This window comes from Bufo bufo, chromosome 7, assembly GCF_905171765.1.
Source record: "Bufo bufo chromosome 7, aBufBuf1.1, whole genome shotgun sequence".
Taxonomy (NCBI): domain Eukaryota; kingdom Metazoa; phylum Chordata; class Amphibia; order Anura; family Bufonidae; genus Bufo; species Bufo bufo.
The window spans coordinates 156,840,424-156,854,975 of record NC_053395.1 but is presented as its reverse complement, the minus strand read 5'-3'; the positions used below and the strand labels follow the sequence as shown (position 1 = coordinate 156,854,975).

At 44.1% G+C, this 14,552-nt stretch overlaps 1 protein-coding gene across 1 annotated transcript in view; it reads right to left on the bottom strand.

The window, feature by feature from the left end:
* Positions 1 to 247: 247 nt before the first annotated feature.
* The window catches only part of LOC121008801 (KAT8 regulatory NSL complex subunit 1-like protein), a 36,304-nt gene continuing 21,999 nt past the window's right edge, over positions 248 to 14,552 (bottom strand). Inside the window, exons 9-14 of the mRNA XM_040441494.1 lie at positions 13,738 to 13,796; positions 13,409 to 13,563; positions 10,476 to 10,524; positions 6,860 to 6,969; positions 5,147 to 5,288; positions 248 to 521 (exon numbers count right to left, since the gene is read on the bottom strand). Of these exons, the coding sequence (XP_040297428.1) occupies positions 363 to 521; positions 5,147 to 5,288; positions 6,860 to 6,969; positions 10,476 to 10,524; positions 13,409 to 13,563; positions 13,738 to 13,796 (674 nt within the window). The 3' untranslated portion in view covers positions 248 to 362. The remainder of the gene's footprint in view (positions 522 to 5,146; positions 5,289 to 6,859; positions 6,970 to 10,475; positions 10,525 to 13,408; positions 13,564 to 13,737; positions 13,797 to 14,552) is intronic.

The window sequence follows — 14,552 nt, the reverse complement described above, 5'->3', positions numbered from 1 at the left end:
AAACCCCGGGTCCTCCGACCACCACCTTCCCTGCAACGTTCTCCATGTAGGTGCGGGTCCCAGAGGTGGGACCCACACCTATCAGACATTGTCTGAGAAGGGAATACCCCTTTAATATTGGCGTGTAAGGGCACATAACACGCTACACTGACCATTCTAACAAACTGATCAGTATATTCATGGCAGAAAACAGACGGATCCCATTATAGTGAATGGGTATCCAGCAAGCCTGGGCCTTAGATGAATAAATCTGCCACCTTCTGTGTATTACATGTAGCCACCTATTACATCAATTTTGTATGTACCTTGCTCATCTTCCAAAGCCCCGGGCTAGCCTGTGAGTATTAGTGGACAATGCTCCATCACCTATTTTCCTTGTCACAGCTGGAATGAAGGCATATCGCTTCTTTGTCCTCATGGGCTGGGGGACGAGACAAGTGTTTTGTCGTTGTCTGTGTATCATTTAAAGCCACAGCAGCTTCTCCTGTAAGAGGAAATATTCTACGCTCCCAGTGTTGTGCCTGGAAGATATAAAATGACACCGCCATCAAAGTTTTAGGTAAGACTATGCATTTAGCCCTTCTTACGTTTTAGACACTGGTCTTAATAAAGCCCTGTGCTGGCGGTGGATCCGCGGAAGTTATGTCGAGGCGTTTACCGCTACATAACTTTGGCGGATCCACCGCCGCTTCCTAGCTGTCTTACATTTAGACCATTTTCTACGCCTAAAACCGGCATAGAAAATGGTAAATGAGACGGGCCTGCTGGCTCTTCCCTGCCACTTCTTTAGACCTGGCGTGAACGGGAAAAGGTAGCAAAAGGACCTTTGCACCACAATCTGCACCAGAAATAGGCCTAATCTAGGCGTATTTCTGTTTAATAAATAACCCCCCAAGTGTGTATTTCCATTCTTCAGTGGCAGGGGACTAACAATGGTGTGCTTATGTCCTGCAGTTGGGGATTAAAAGGGTTTTCTGGGCCATAGATATTGATGGTCTACCCTCAGGATTGGTAATCGGTTCTAGACTGGTGGTCTGACACCATCAGCTGTTTTGGGAAGCCACAAGCTTTGGAAACTATATCGTGGATGGGGCTGATGCAGAAGGCTCCATCCCCTGTGTAGTGGCCGCGCTGGGGTACTGCAGCTCAGCTTATTCAAGTGAATGGGAGCTGAGCTGCTGTATGCCACAAAATGGTTTTGTCCACTGTATAGTTTATAGCCACTGCCTGAAACAGCTGATTGGTGGGGGTACCATCTGATAATGACCTATACCTGAGGATAGGTCATCAAGGAGGAGGACAAGTCTTAATATGAAGGAGTTTTCTACATAGGACAAGACAGCAGAGTTAGAGCCCATGCATTCCGCAAAGCTGTGCACACGGGTCTATTGTTGGCATATGGTACCACCTTAAGACACTGTATTCACCTATAGAAGTGAATACCTATGTAACAAATCACGAGGTGTGCGTCTGTATAAAAACGGAAGCACACAAAGCCCCTAATATGCCCACCTCTCAGTAATAAACTATGTAATACACTCGCCTTACTAATCCCATTCCCACACTGCCTCTTCCTCGGTTTAGAAATGAATGTGATGGAATTGGTAAGAGGAGATCTTTATTAACATGTAGTATTTGATAGATGAATAATTCTTAAGCCTGACCAAATCTACAAGATTTCGGCAGGATTGGTCTTTAATGTTATGAAACTACACAAAAAATCTTTTAAAAACACAGAACAACTGGCAATAATCAAGAATGGTGAACGAACAGACCCCGATACCTCCATACTATAGAGCAGGGATCAGCAGCTTCTGGCATGCCAGCTGTTTAGAAACTACAACTCCCAGAATCCTCTCCATTTCTATGGGAGTTACAAGAACAGCCAAGTAAGTGTGCATGCTGGGAGCTGGAGTGCCGAAGATTGCTGCAGTGATGGTGAACCTTTTAGAGACCGAGTGCCAAAAACTGCAACCCAAAACCCACGTATTTATCGCAAAGTGCCAACATGGCAATTTAACCTGAATGCCAAAATTGTATATGTTCATGGACTTTATCATTTAGCTATAATAGCTTGGCTGCATTCAATGCGTTGCTTGTGCCGCTCACAGTGCGCCCTGCGCTGATGAATGGCAGGAAAACTCGAAGGCATATTGGTACACCATAGACTTTTTCCAGGGTGCGGGTGCCCACATAGAGGGCTCTGAGTGCCGCCTCTGGCACCCGTGCCATAGGTTCGCCACCACTGCTATAGAGTGTCCAAGATAATACCAGTGCAGTAGTAAAAAATGAATAAACTCACCATAGAACACATGTATACAAATAGGATGGAGATGTCTAGATTAAGCAAGATGTCTACTGGCCCTAAGATGGCTAGGATTTGGAAAATACAATATCTCCTTATGGACAACGCCTTAAACGGCGTGAGGAGACTTAAAGGCCATATGGGCTCCTCTGGAATTCTGGGAAGAAAGGGGTGCAAATGAGCTCTTAACAAGCTCTGCCTCTAATGCCATCAGATGTAAGGCAGCTATCCTATAAGTCAATGTTTGACCTTTTTGAAAGGCCTTGAGACATGACTTGGATAATAAATAAGCCAGCACCTCATCTGCAGACAGCTATTTCGGGGTGATTGCCCCTCATCAGTGCAGAGAGTACTGGCTTGCATACCCTCTTCCCGAATTCCAGAGGAGCACGTATGACCTATAAGTCTCCTCACAATGTTTAAGGCACTCTCCATAAGAGCTAGTACCCCCCAAATCCTGACTTAGTCTCACCCAGTTAAGCCAGTACTCTCTGCACTGAACTGATGAGGGACAATCTCCCCGAAACAGGTGTCTGCAGATGAGGTACTGGCTTATTTATTATCCAAGTCATGTCTCAAGATCTTTTAAAAAGTTGGACATTGACTTATAGGATAACTTCCTTACATCAAGTGGCAGAACTCATTTGCATCCCTTCTTCCGAAGATAAACTATACAGATCTCCTGCCCTGAAAAGAGTGCCCCTGTCTGGGTTTGCCCCTCAGTCTAGTTACCGGACTCACAGTCCTCATTTACCTGTATTACAATGCATTTGGTGCCCAGATCAAACTTAGAATATTGGGGGAAATTAGTCAATGTGTGTGCAAAACAATTGTGATCCATTTTACAACACTCTCGCAGGGCTTTGGGGGAGGAGGGTAAAATAATCAGATTTACATCAGTTTCCAGAGCAAATTATAGTAAATTACAACTGACATAGGTTTGTTTTTTTTGTACATTGACTACCAGGAAGATGCCACCAAATTTATTAAAAGGTCTGCACCTAATAATAAACTTAGCTCGACAGTGAATTCCCCCCAATGTGTTAGACTTTCAGTAACAGACACCTCTGAACAGAGCCCTTCCGTTACGGAAATCAGTGACTGTCTGAGATCGCAATCCAGCAGTATGATCTTCTCTCAGCAGACCATTCTGATTGGATGTCCACTTTATCAATGGGTTAAAAACATAGCAGGAGATTTATAAAAGCTGGTGTAACGTAGAACTGGCTTAGTTGCCCATAGTAACCAATCAGATTCCATCTTTCATTTTCCAAGGGAGCTCTGAAAAATGAAAGGTGGAATTTGACTGGTTGCTATGGGCAACTAAGGCTACTTTCACACTCACGTTTTGAGCGGATCCATCATGGACGGATCCGTTCAGATAATACAACCGTCTGCATCCGTTCAGAACGGATCCGTTTGTATTATCTGTACGTCTTGAACACCATTGAAAGTCAATGGAGGGCGGATCAGTTTTCTATTGTGCCAGATTGTGTCAGTGAAAACGTTTGGCTCAGTTTCATCAGACGGACAGCAAAACGCTGCAAGCAGCGTTTTGGTGTCCTTCTCCAAAGCAGAATGGAGACTGAACTGATGCATTCTGAGCAGATACTTATCCATTCAGAATGCATTAGAATGCAAACTGATCCGTTTTGGACCGCTTGTGAGAGCCCTGAACGGATCTCACAAACGGAAAGCCAAAACGCCAGTGTGAAAGTAGACTAAGCCAGTTTTCCTTTATACCAGTAATGATAACTCACCCCCATGCTTTTGAAAAATAGAAGACTTTGTAGAATTGTGTTTTAAGGTGGTGTGGTGATGTGAACACTAAAGTGAATAAGGATCCTGGGAGAGGGGTATATCTCACTCAGGTTCCTCAACTGGGTGAGATAAGCAAAGTTCCAGAGTGGTGCTGGCTTCAGCAAGGCATAGTTGCTGAAGCTATTTTGTTTAGTATTTAAGGGCTGGATTTTACTTGGATTGGGAGCTAGGTTGGTAGAGGGAGCTGCCGATCCACCCCTCCCATTCCAGGGCAGGTTTTCCCTAGCGTGAGGGATCCCAAGGTGTAATCACCTGGGATCATTACTGGGGAGTAAAAGCCCATCCCAGACTGTCAGTCGGCCAGGTGAGGCTCTGGGTGTGTGGTTCCAGCCGGGCTAGGCTGAGAAACCACGAGGCTGGGACATAGCCTGGACTGACCTTGTTACAGCCTGGGGGGCTGGTATACGCTTGGCTGAGGAAACTGGACCTGACACTGTGTCTGAACATCACTCTATAGGTGAGTCAGGGATTCTATCATATGTTTAGTTAGAGCCCAGCCGGGCAGGTGTTTGTTTTGCTAAGGTGCTAAATAAAAGCGATGTTTGGACCTTAAACTTGGTGTCTGGCGAAGATACTTGTGTGAATGACCCCCGGAGAAGAGCTAATCCCACACAGTGGCCACACACATTAGACAAACTTGGCAATCTTGCTAGGACTGTACAATCTTGTAGTGCAGGAGTCCGCAATCTTCGGCACTCCAGCTGCCGAGAAACTACAACTCCCAGCATGCACACTTGCTTTGCTGTTCTTGTAACTCCCATAGAAGTGACATGAGGATTCTGGGAGTTGTAGTTTCAGAACAGCTGGAGTGCTGGAGGATGCTGATTCCTGCTTTAGAATATGAAAAATAAGACATGTTTTCTCTTTATCCTCATGGGAGATAAGCTGCCACCAAATAAGTCTGGCAGTGGCTTATTCCCCTCTCCCTGTTTGGCCGACAGCTATCTAAGGTGTATGGCCACCTTTGCAGCTCATATCTATATGTCTAACCCATCAAGTCAATTCTATTTCAATCTTTACCTTCCCTTGCTGAAAATCAGCTGAAGACCGTAGGGCTTGCAAAGCACAACCACCAGGCGGCGGTGTGTCCCAAGAATCGGGTGATGTGGAATTTGGACTCCAGTTGTCTTCCGTGCATTGCCCTGAGCTATGACTTGAAGACCTAAAGAGCAAACATTCATATTATAAATGTTATTATAAAGCAAGGAGGACATTGCAGACACTGGGAAAACGTCTAGAAAATACTAAGCAAAATACCAGCAGTCATAATGATCTGCCTAGTGTCAGTTTAAAGACTCCCAAGTAGATTCCTTAAACTCTCCACTTAGAGATTGGGCAGAGCATTCATGAAAAGCTCGGCCTGATCATAGAATTGTGCAGTTACACAGTCCTCTCTATTCCCTCCCTGAACGGTATATAGAAAACAGGAAGCTCAACCATCAGTGTTCAGCTTTCTGCTACAGTTGAATCTGTGTCGAAGGGCTGCACGGGGAGCAGTCTGTGTATGTGTTGGCGAAGGGGGTAGGGGCATGGGCAGCAGTCGGTGTGAGGTATCAACAGGTCAGAATAGGGGTATGAAAGAATGACAGACCACTTTGTCTAACTACCTAGATGCCAGGTTACATTGGAAGCCCGGCTTTCAGTCACAATCATGCTCTGGTGATGATATCATGGGCATGTATGGCATGGAGCCTTAAAGGGCATCTTTCAGCAGATTTGTACCTATGACACTGGCTGACCTGTTACATGTGCAAGTGGCAGCTGAAGGCATCTGTGTTAGTCCCATGTTCATATGTGCCCGCATTGCAGAGAAACATGTTTTACTATATGCAAATGAGCCTTTAGGAGCAACTGGGGCGTTACCGTTACACCTAGAGGCTCTGCGCTCTCTGCAACTGCTGCGCCCTCTCCACATTGATTGACAGGGCCAGGTAGTGACTACCTCCTCATACCTGACCCTGGCAATTAAAGTGAAGAGGGCGCAGCAGTTGCAGAGAGAGAGCAGAGCCTCTAGGTGTAATGGCAACGCCCCAGCTGCCAAGTACACATGTAACGGGTTAGCCAATTTTATAGGTACAAATCTGCTGACAGATTCCCTTTAACTTCTAAGGACATCTGTAACCAGACTTATGCTGCCATATCGAGGGCACAACCCCTACAGAGAGACTGTACCCAACACCACTAAATAAAAGACACAAAGTCTTTAGTATACAGTGTACTTGTTAATATTATTATTGATTTGCAGCGCCGTTAATTCCATAGGGCTGTACATCTAAAAGGTGATAACTTACATAATGTAAAAAAAAACACAAATACAATAAGCATGAAACAATTAATAGCCTCGGTTACTGGCCATAGACAGTAAAGGGAAATTTCCCATTGGGTCATTGGCCATTCTCATGGCTAGGGATGAGCAAATTGACTCCGGATGAAACCTCTGAAGTCGATTCGCATAAAACTTAATTCCAATACTCTACGGAGCAGGAGCTCCGTACAGTATTGGAATGTATTGGCTCCGATGAGCCGAAGTTATTGCCTCGCGAAGTCTCGCGAGACTTCGGGTAGTAACTTCTTAAATTAATTTGTACTGTAAAAAAACATTTCCCGAAATTGGGTTCGGTTCCAAGGTACCAAGGTACAAATTAATTTATGAAGTTATTACTTCAGCTCATCGGAGGACATTTCTTATTTTTTGACAGCCTTACCTTTGCTTCAATTTTCGCTTCAATTTACCTGCTCCGTTTTGGCCATTTGCTCTGTTCCCAAAATGACCAGCGAGCCCTTTCTGCCCGCTCATATTTTTGATGTCGGATTAAAAAAGCCTCATCTGACAGATCTTCAATCTGATGATAAAATAGTAATTAATGTGATAAAAAATATGAGCAATTTGGACACTTCTTAACCAAAGTCACCTATTGCCCTTAAAGAGGTTGCCCGAGTTGGGTAAAAAAAGAATGTGCTAAAACAATAAAAGAAGCATTATTTACCCAGTTACTCCCCCCCCCTTCCCCCGGCTCCAGCAGCACCACTCTGGTCCTCCCCACCAGTCTGTTTACTTGGCCGCAGTGCTGACTTGCCTGTATAGGTGGCCTCTGCACCCAGTCACTGGCTTCAGTGGTACACAGCACAAGACAGCTGATGCCAGTGATTGGCTGTGGTGGTCATGTGGCTATACATACATGTCACTGCTGTGGCCAAGTAAACTGAGGCCTATGGAGAACCAGAGAGTTGTCACCGGAATGGCAGGGGAATAAATGGGTTAGTAATGCTGTGTTTAGTGTTTCATCACATTTCCCTTCTTGGGTAATTTTTTGCCCAATGCAGACAACCACTTTGAGCTTCATTCACACTTGCCATTTGATGCAGTTTTGGCATGCATCATTCTAATGAATCATTAAAGGGTTTGTCCAAGTTATTTTTTTGTTCTTTGCATGTTTCTAACTAATCAAATGTAAGGGATTTTCAATTCACTTAATCTATATTGGCCCGTTCTCCTAGTTAGCGGAGGTCACATGACCTGTGATGTCAGCTTCTTCCCCTGCTCTGATGACATTCCGTGCACAAGCCTGAGGGAGCAGGAGGTGCATGTCTGAAGGTTGTGTTGGAGTGCTAAGCAGAGCATTGCACAAGAACAGGTAGGGGGGTCCTGTGTGTATCAGCAATGTAATTGTACTGGACAGCTGGGACTTGTAGTCCCACACATACAACACAAGTATCCCAGCAGTCAGAATGCAGGCAGGGCAGCAATTTTATTCACTCCCTTTGCAGAGCAGGGGGAGGGAAAAGGCAGTCTTTGTTGACACCCACAAATATATATGAGGAAAACCTCAGAGATTGTTGTTACACTCCCCCACAGCTCTGCAACTGCATGCAAACAAAGGGGCCAGGACAGAATTAGGTAAATGAGTAAATCTATACATCTTTTGTGCCTAAAACTTGCTTAAAGGGAACCTGTCACCAGGATTTTGTGTATAAAGCTGAGGACATGGGTTGCTAGATCGCGGCTAACACATCCGCAATACCGAGTCCCCATAGCTCTGTGTGCTTTTATTGTGTAAAAAAAATGATTTAATAGATATGAAAATTAACCTGAGATGAGTCCTGTCCCTGACTCATCTCACGGACAGGACTCATCTCAGTTTCATTTGCATATGTATCAAATCGTTTTTTTTACACAATAAAAGCACAGAGCTATGGGGACTGGGTATTGCGGATGTGCTAGCGGCCATCTAGCAACCCATGTCCTCAGCTCTATACACAAAATCCCGGTGACAGGTTCCCTTTAACTTATGTATATATTGCGTACCATCAGATTTACAGTGCTTTATTTTATTATAAAAGTCTGACAACCCCTTTAAGGCTCTAGATTCTAGCTTTCAGACAGCTGATTAATTTTCTGCTACAAAAAACTACATTCAACAGCTGCATTAAAACGTAAAGTATGACCCTGGCTTTTATTTGCTTCGTAAAGCCACAAATTAAATCCACTAATGAATAAATGTTTTTTTTAAAGTGATAAATATAAATGTGAAAAATATGCGCAGTCACAGATTACAGACTCCTAAGATCTCCAAGCTTCACTCTATGGTGCCTCTAATTTGCTCTCGTGTTGGCCGCTATAGAAAATTCAAGACACAGTATGAGCCCACATTGTGCCACACTATGGATACCTACAACACAGACATGTAATCGGCCCTTATGCATGAGGTCTAAGGTTGTGCTGCAGACTATGGAGATTGCACTGAAGATTTTTAGCTTTGGTTTACTACTTTGCAGTGCAGTAAATGGAACCGCTGGAATATCAAACATTTAGATTTATTGGATGGCAGAGACCTTTGAAAGCAGAATCACACATGGGCAATTTTCTCGCAAAATAGATCACAACTGATGCTGCAGGCTACATTCACACACAGCATTTTAACATCTTTTTTCGCTGTATTTTAAATGGTGGTTTTTCACAGTTTTTTTAAGCTTCAAGATATCTCAAAATCTATAGCAAAATACTGAAAAGTCTAGATTTATTGGGGCACATTTATTAAGACCGGCGTTTAAGACACCGGTCTTAAGAAACCCCTAAACTGGCGGTGGATCGCCGAAGTTATGTAGAGGCCCCGGCCTCTTCATGACTTCGGTGGATCCTCCGCCAGTTCTAAATGTAAGATAGCTTCTGAGCTGTCTGAAAATGGCGGCACTGATTGGATAGAGTGAGTCTGTGCAGGGACACCCCCCCCCCCAACTGGTTACCACCCCTCTGTACCCTTACTGCAGGCTGCTAGCAATTCATTCATGACTTCTAGTAGAAATAATAAAGGAATGGCACAACATACAGACATAAGAATAGATGCTCCAGAATTGTTATTACATGGGGAATGCATGAAGCTATTAAAACAGGCATGTCAGGAGCGGTGACAGGTCCTCTTTAATATGGATGGTATTGGAAGAGGTAACTAGTGTGAACAGGGACCAATTAGAAAAAAGACTATTACAAAGAGAGGTCTTTTGGATTTTCTCTTTGGACACCATCAGTCCAAAAGGGTTAAATGAGAACTGCAATTTCAATGTATTCCTTTGTATTTGTTTAAAGCCCACATTTAAATATTAAAAAAATATATATTAATATGAAAATCAATATATTGTTATTGATGTATATTAACTAGAGATGATCAAATTTTTCAAAATTTAAATTCTGCCGGTTTGCCGAATATTTTAAAAAAATTTGGTTTGATCCGAATTTATTCGTGGCAAATCGCGTTAAAAAACAGCTATTTCCTGTCTGCAGAGAGCCTTTATAGTGGTGTAGAACACTGTGCCTTGCAGTTACACGCATAGGGAGTCTGCTGTGGTAGTGAAATAATACTGTGAGTCAGTATGACATGCAGATGACAGGCGTCGCTCTTAGAATCACTGCACACTTCACTTATTAGGGCAGTCACGGGGCCAAAACTAACCAAATAACTCAAGTGTGAACTCAGCCTTACAGGTCGATGCTAGTGCCAAGAATTAGCGCACTCCTTTTACACCGTCATCAGCTGATTCCACACAGATGTCTACAGAACCTGTTCTATTAAACGCTTATACAAGTAGAGCCCCCCCCGACAGAGTGGCCACTACACACTGAACGGAGCAGTAGTGTTCTGGCTCTACCTCTACATACTGTAAACTTCCTGGAACAGCGGCTTCCGCTAACAGATGGTTGTTGGGGGCGCAGGACCCCTACTGATGACCTATCCTGGACATAGATCGCCAATATATTAGTCCTGGAAATCCCTATATAAGGGAATGACTGGGCTGAGGGTTGAGGAAATGTGCTATTAAAAAAAATAACTTGAGACACAGAGATAAAACTAACCTCTTCACACGGAGGACATGTCAATGGTTCAAGTGCAACTTCTTTCCAACTGAAAATTAATCAGAATAATTAGAAGTAGTAAAATTATAAGAACAAACTTGCCTCTATTCTTAGTTCTACAGAACTGAAGAATATCCATAATGTATCTCTAGTAATTTGTGAAAGATTTCAGCGGTCAGGAGACCTGATGAAGGACAGAAGGATCTATCCCATAGGCTGCCATTTAAAGGGCTTGTTCCACATTGGACATTTATTACCTATCCACTAGACCAGGGATACCCAACCTGGGGCCCTCCAGCTGTTGCAAAACTACAACTCCCAGCATGCGCAGACAGCCTACAGCTATCAGCCTATAGCAGGGCATGGTGGGCGTTGTAGTTTTACAACAGCTTGAGGGCCGCCGGTTGAGCATCACTGCACTAGACAATAAATGTCTGAACACTAGGTTTCCAAACTGATCACTAAAACGAGGATCCAAGTCCCCCAGTCCTCCTCACTGCATGACCACAGTAAGGGGGAAGAAGGGGGAGTATGAAAGGAGTGGTGGACCATGCACGCTGTCGCTTCATCCTAAGTCTATGGGACTGACAGAGATAGCCAGACGTGGGCCAATTTGAGTGCAGTGAAACTATGAGTGCTGCTTATGTAGCTCCAGCATCATTTAGACTGCTCTAATGTGGTCGCATTTTACATTCCACACTATGGTCACAATGCTGCTGTCTGAATAGGGCCTTAAAGGGGAAGGCCTGTTCCTAAAATGGGTCTTTCGGCTAACCTGTGGAGAGAATACACTTTCAGCAGTGCTTACCTTTCCATCGTTCTGCCAATCCCAACTGACAATAGGAAGAAAGATGAGACATCAGAGGAAGAGACCACAGTTCTGTGATACCAGCCGGAAATCGCAGAATGGGCGGAGCGATGGAAGGGTAAGTACTGCTGAAAGCGTATTCTCTCCACAGGTTACCTGAAAGAGCCACTTCAAATACAGGCCTAGAGAACCCCTTTAAGCTGGCACTTTTAAGGATCCTGTTCTTGTAAGAGCCCAGAGGCCAACGTCCAGTTATGATATAGGCGGGAGTTGACTTAAAGGGAATGTGTCACCTAGATTTTTCAGCCAGTTACACAAGATAGTGATACCCTTTTTCTAATCAATTTTTATTTTCTGATTTTCAGATTTATTTATCCTATGATTGAGGTAATGGGGGGCGGCCATCTTGCCTGAGCAGTTGTTGACAGCATTTAGAGATATGCTTTACAGCAGGCACATGGGTTATAGACAAGAGCTGTTCTTAACAGCATTTACAAAACATTAAGAAAAGTGATGTGTACAGACCATGAAGTGGCGCTTACTATTCAGCCTAAAAGCCAGTGGGAAAACTGCAGGATTTTTAGGAATTTTTATTTAATATAGTGACATGGAAAATTAAAGAAGCACTCACAAAAACAAAGTTACTCTCTGACCAGTTAGAAAGGTACATGATGTAAACTGTAATTTTCTTACCAGAGACTGTATTTGTGAGTCATAACCTCCTTTCTGATCCTCAGCTGTGTCATGTGACCAGCACTCTGACTCTCCAAATAACACAGCATCTCATGTCTGTATGGGAGCCTCAATGGCAGTCTCATAGGAATGAATAGAGAAGCACTGACTTCCTATCCTGTGTCAGTTGGAGAGTGTTGGTCACATGACACAGCTGAGGATCAGAAGGGAGGTTATAACTCACAAATACAGTCACTGGTAAGAAGATTACATTCACTACAATTTACATCATGTACCTTTCTAACAGGTCAGAGAATAAACATTTTCGTGCTTCTTTAAAAATGACATCTCCAAAAATTCTTAACATGTTTAACATACAAACTGGATTTAAAGTAAACAATGGGCCATTTTCTGAGGACACATTCCCTTTAATATTTGGTTGCATACCATTGGATCAGTAGTTATTACACTGGATCAAATTAATCTTTAAAGGGATTCTGTCACCAGATTTAACCCTATAAAGCTAGCTGACATTAGCGATGTGCTAATGTCAGCTAAACCTAACTAGCCTATTCCTACTTTTATCTATGCCCCTGTTACGCCAGAACTTTTATAATATGCTAATTAGCCTCCAGGAGCAGGGGGGGGGGGGGGGGGGGGGGGCGTTGTTCCAGCTCCTAGAGGCTCCGTTCTCCCACCTTTGTCGCCTCCCTCCAAGTCCTGATTGACAGGGCCAGGCAGCGCTCGCATCTGTCTGCCAGCCCTGTGCTCTGCTGAAATCTCGCTCCGTTAAGTATTTGGCGCAGGCGCGGTGAGGAAAAGACGCTCGCAGGCTGCCAGCTTCCTCACCGCGCCTGCGCCGAATGCTGAACAGCGCGAGATTTCACCAGAGCACAGGGCTGGCAGACAGATGCGAGCGCTGCCTGGCCCTGTCAATCAGGACTTGGACGGAGGCGACAAAGGTGGGAGAACAGAGCCTCTAGGAGCAGGAACAATGCCTCCCCCCCTGCTCCTAGAGGCTAATTAGCATATTATAAAAGTTTGGCGTAACGGGGGCATAGATAAAAGTAGGAATAGGCTAGTTAGGTTAAGCTGACATGTCAGCTAGCTTAATAGGGTTTAATCTAATAACACAGAAACCCTTTAAATGTGAAAAAAATTACTTTAATAGGTTTTCACACCATATTACTGTTATTACCCAGGGCTACCATATACATGCATTGTGACCTGCAGTAGGGTTCTGTAACCGATGCTTTTCAGTACTGTATACCACACAGCACATATTATACTCCATTAGAAGTGCTGGAGCATCTGATAAAGCATGCTTGCTTAGTGATTTCTACAATATAAAGGGTCCTATATGAACATACATCTGTATCCATGCCATACAGTGCCGCCAAGGCCAGGATCTGTATCGCAGGTGATGAGAGCAAATCAACATGCTGGCAAATACCTTGGGGTGAGAATTTCTTTGTAATGTAATTTCTCTAATTTAGATGGTGCAACCAGGTTCATGGGGATAACTATGTTGTCAATGTCGTAGGAGCTTTCACTCCTCAATCTTCGCCTTGCTGCACTTAGCACAATGCCGGGGTCCCGTGCCTCTAACTGAAACACACAAAAAAGAAGAGAAATGGAAAGTAGTTAATACGTTTTACCTTTTCATAGATCTACCAGTCTATTAAATACTGTATTGTAAACTGCACCAACATAGATACAGTCGTATGTTCTTCATTCTCATGCTGGAAATGTTTTTTCAAATGTTAGTGTCTTTTAAAATACCTGTACAGAGGTTTTATGAGAAGTGTGGGTCCCCGTGAGATCATGGCTGGGCTGAGCATCTGAGAATAAAGAGAGAGAAAATCTATTACATGTATGTTTCTCTTCATTGAGTATTGAAGCGGGGCGTACAGGGGGCGGACTGGGAATTTGAAGTGGCCCTGGAAAAAACTAAAAGTTGGCCCCATGTTGTAGGTGGGTCCAAATTGACAGAAGGCTGGGTAACATAAGTAGGCGGGGGTCAGCAATACCATAGCAAAAATACCATTCCAGCAGACATACCGTCCCATATACCACAGTACAGCACAATATATTGCCCATTATGTACCCGGCCAGGGGCAAAGAGGAGGGCTTAGGCGGCCTCCTGGGCATCGGCACATAAGGTCTATGGCCAATCCGCCCCTTGGATGTCTAAAGTGTTTTGCTAGGATGACAAGGACCAGGGGGTCATTTATTAAGCTTAAATACGCATATATTAGGCATATTTCAGGCACAGATTGTGGCACAACAGTTAGTTGCGCCGCAATCTGCGACTTCTCCCCGCTCACGCCAGGTCTAAATAAGTGGGCGTGGAATGGGCTGGGAAGGGGTCCGGCCGGCAGGCCCATCTTATGTACCATTTTCCACGCTTGTTTCAGGAGTAGAAAAAGGTATAAATGTAAGACAGTTAGGAAGCTATCTTACGTTTAGAAGCGATGGTGGACCCTCCGAAGTAATGAAGAGGCCCGCACCTCGCCATAACTCTGGCGGAACCACAGCCAGCTTAGAGGTTTATTAAGACCGGTGTCTAAAACACTGGTCTTAATAAATGAGCCACT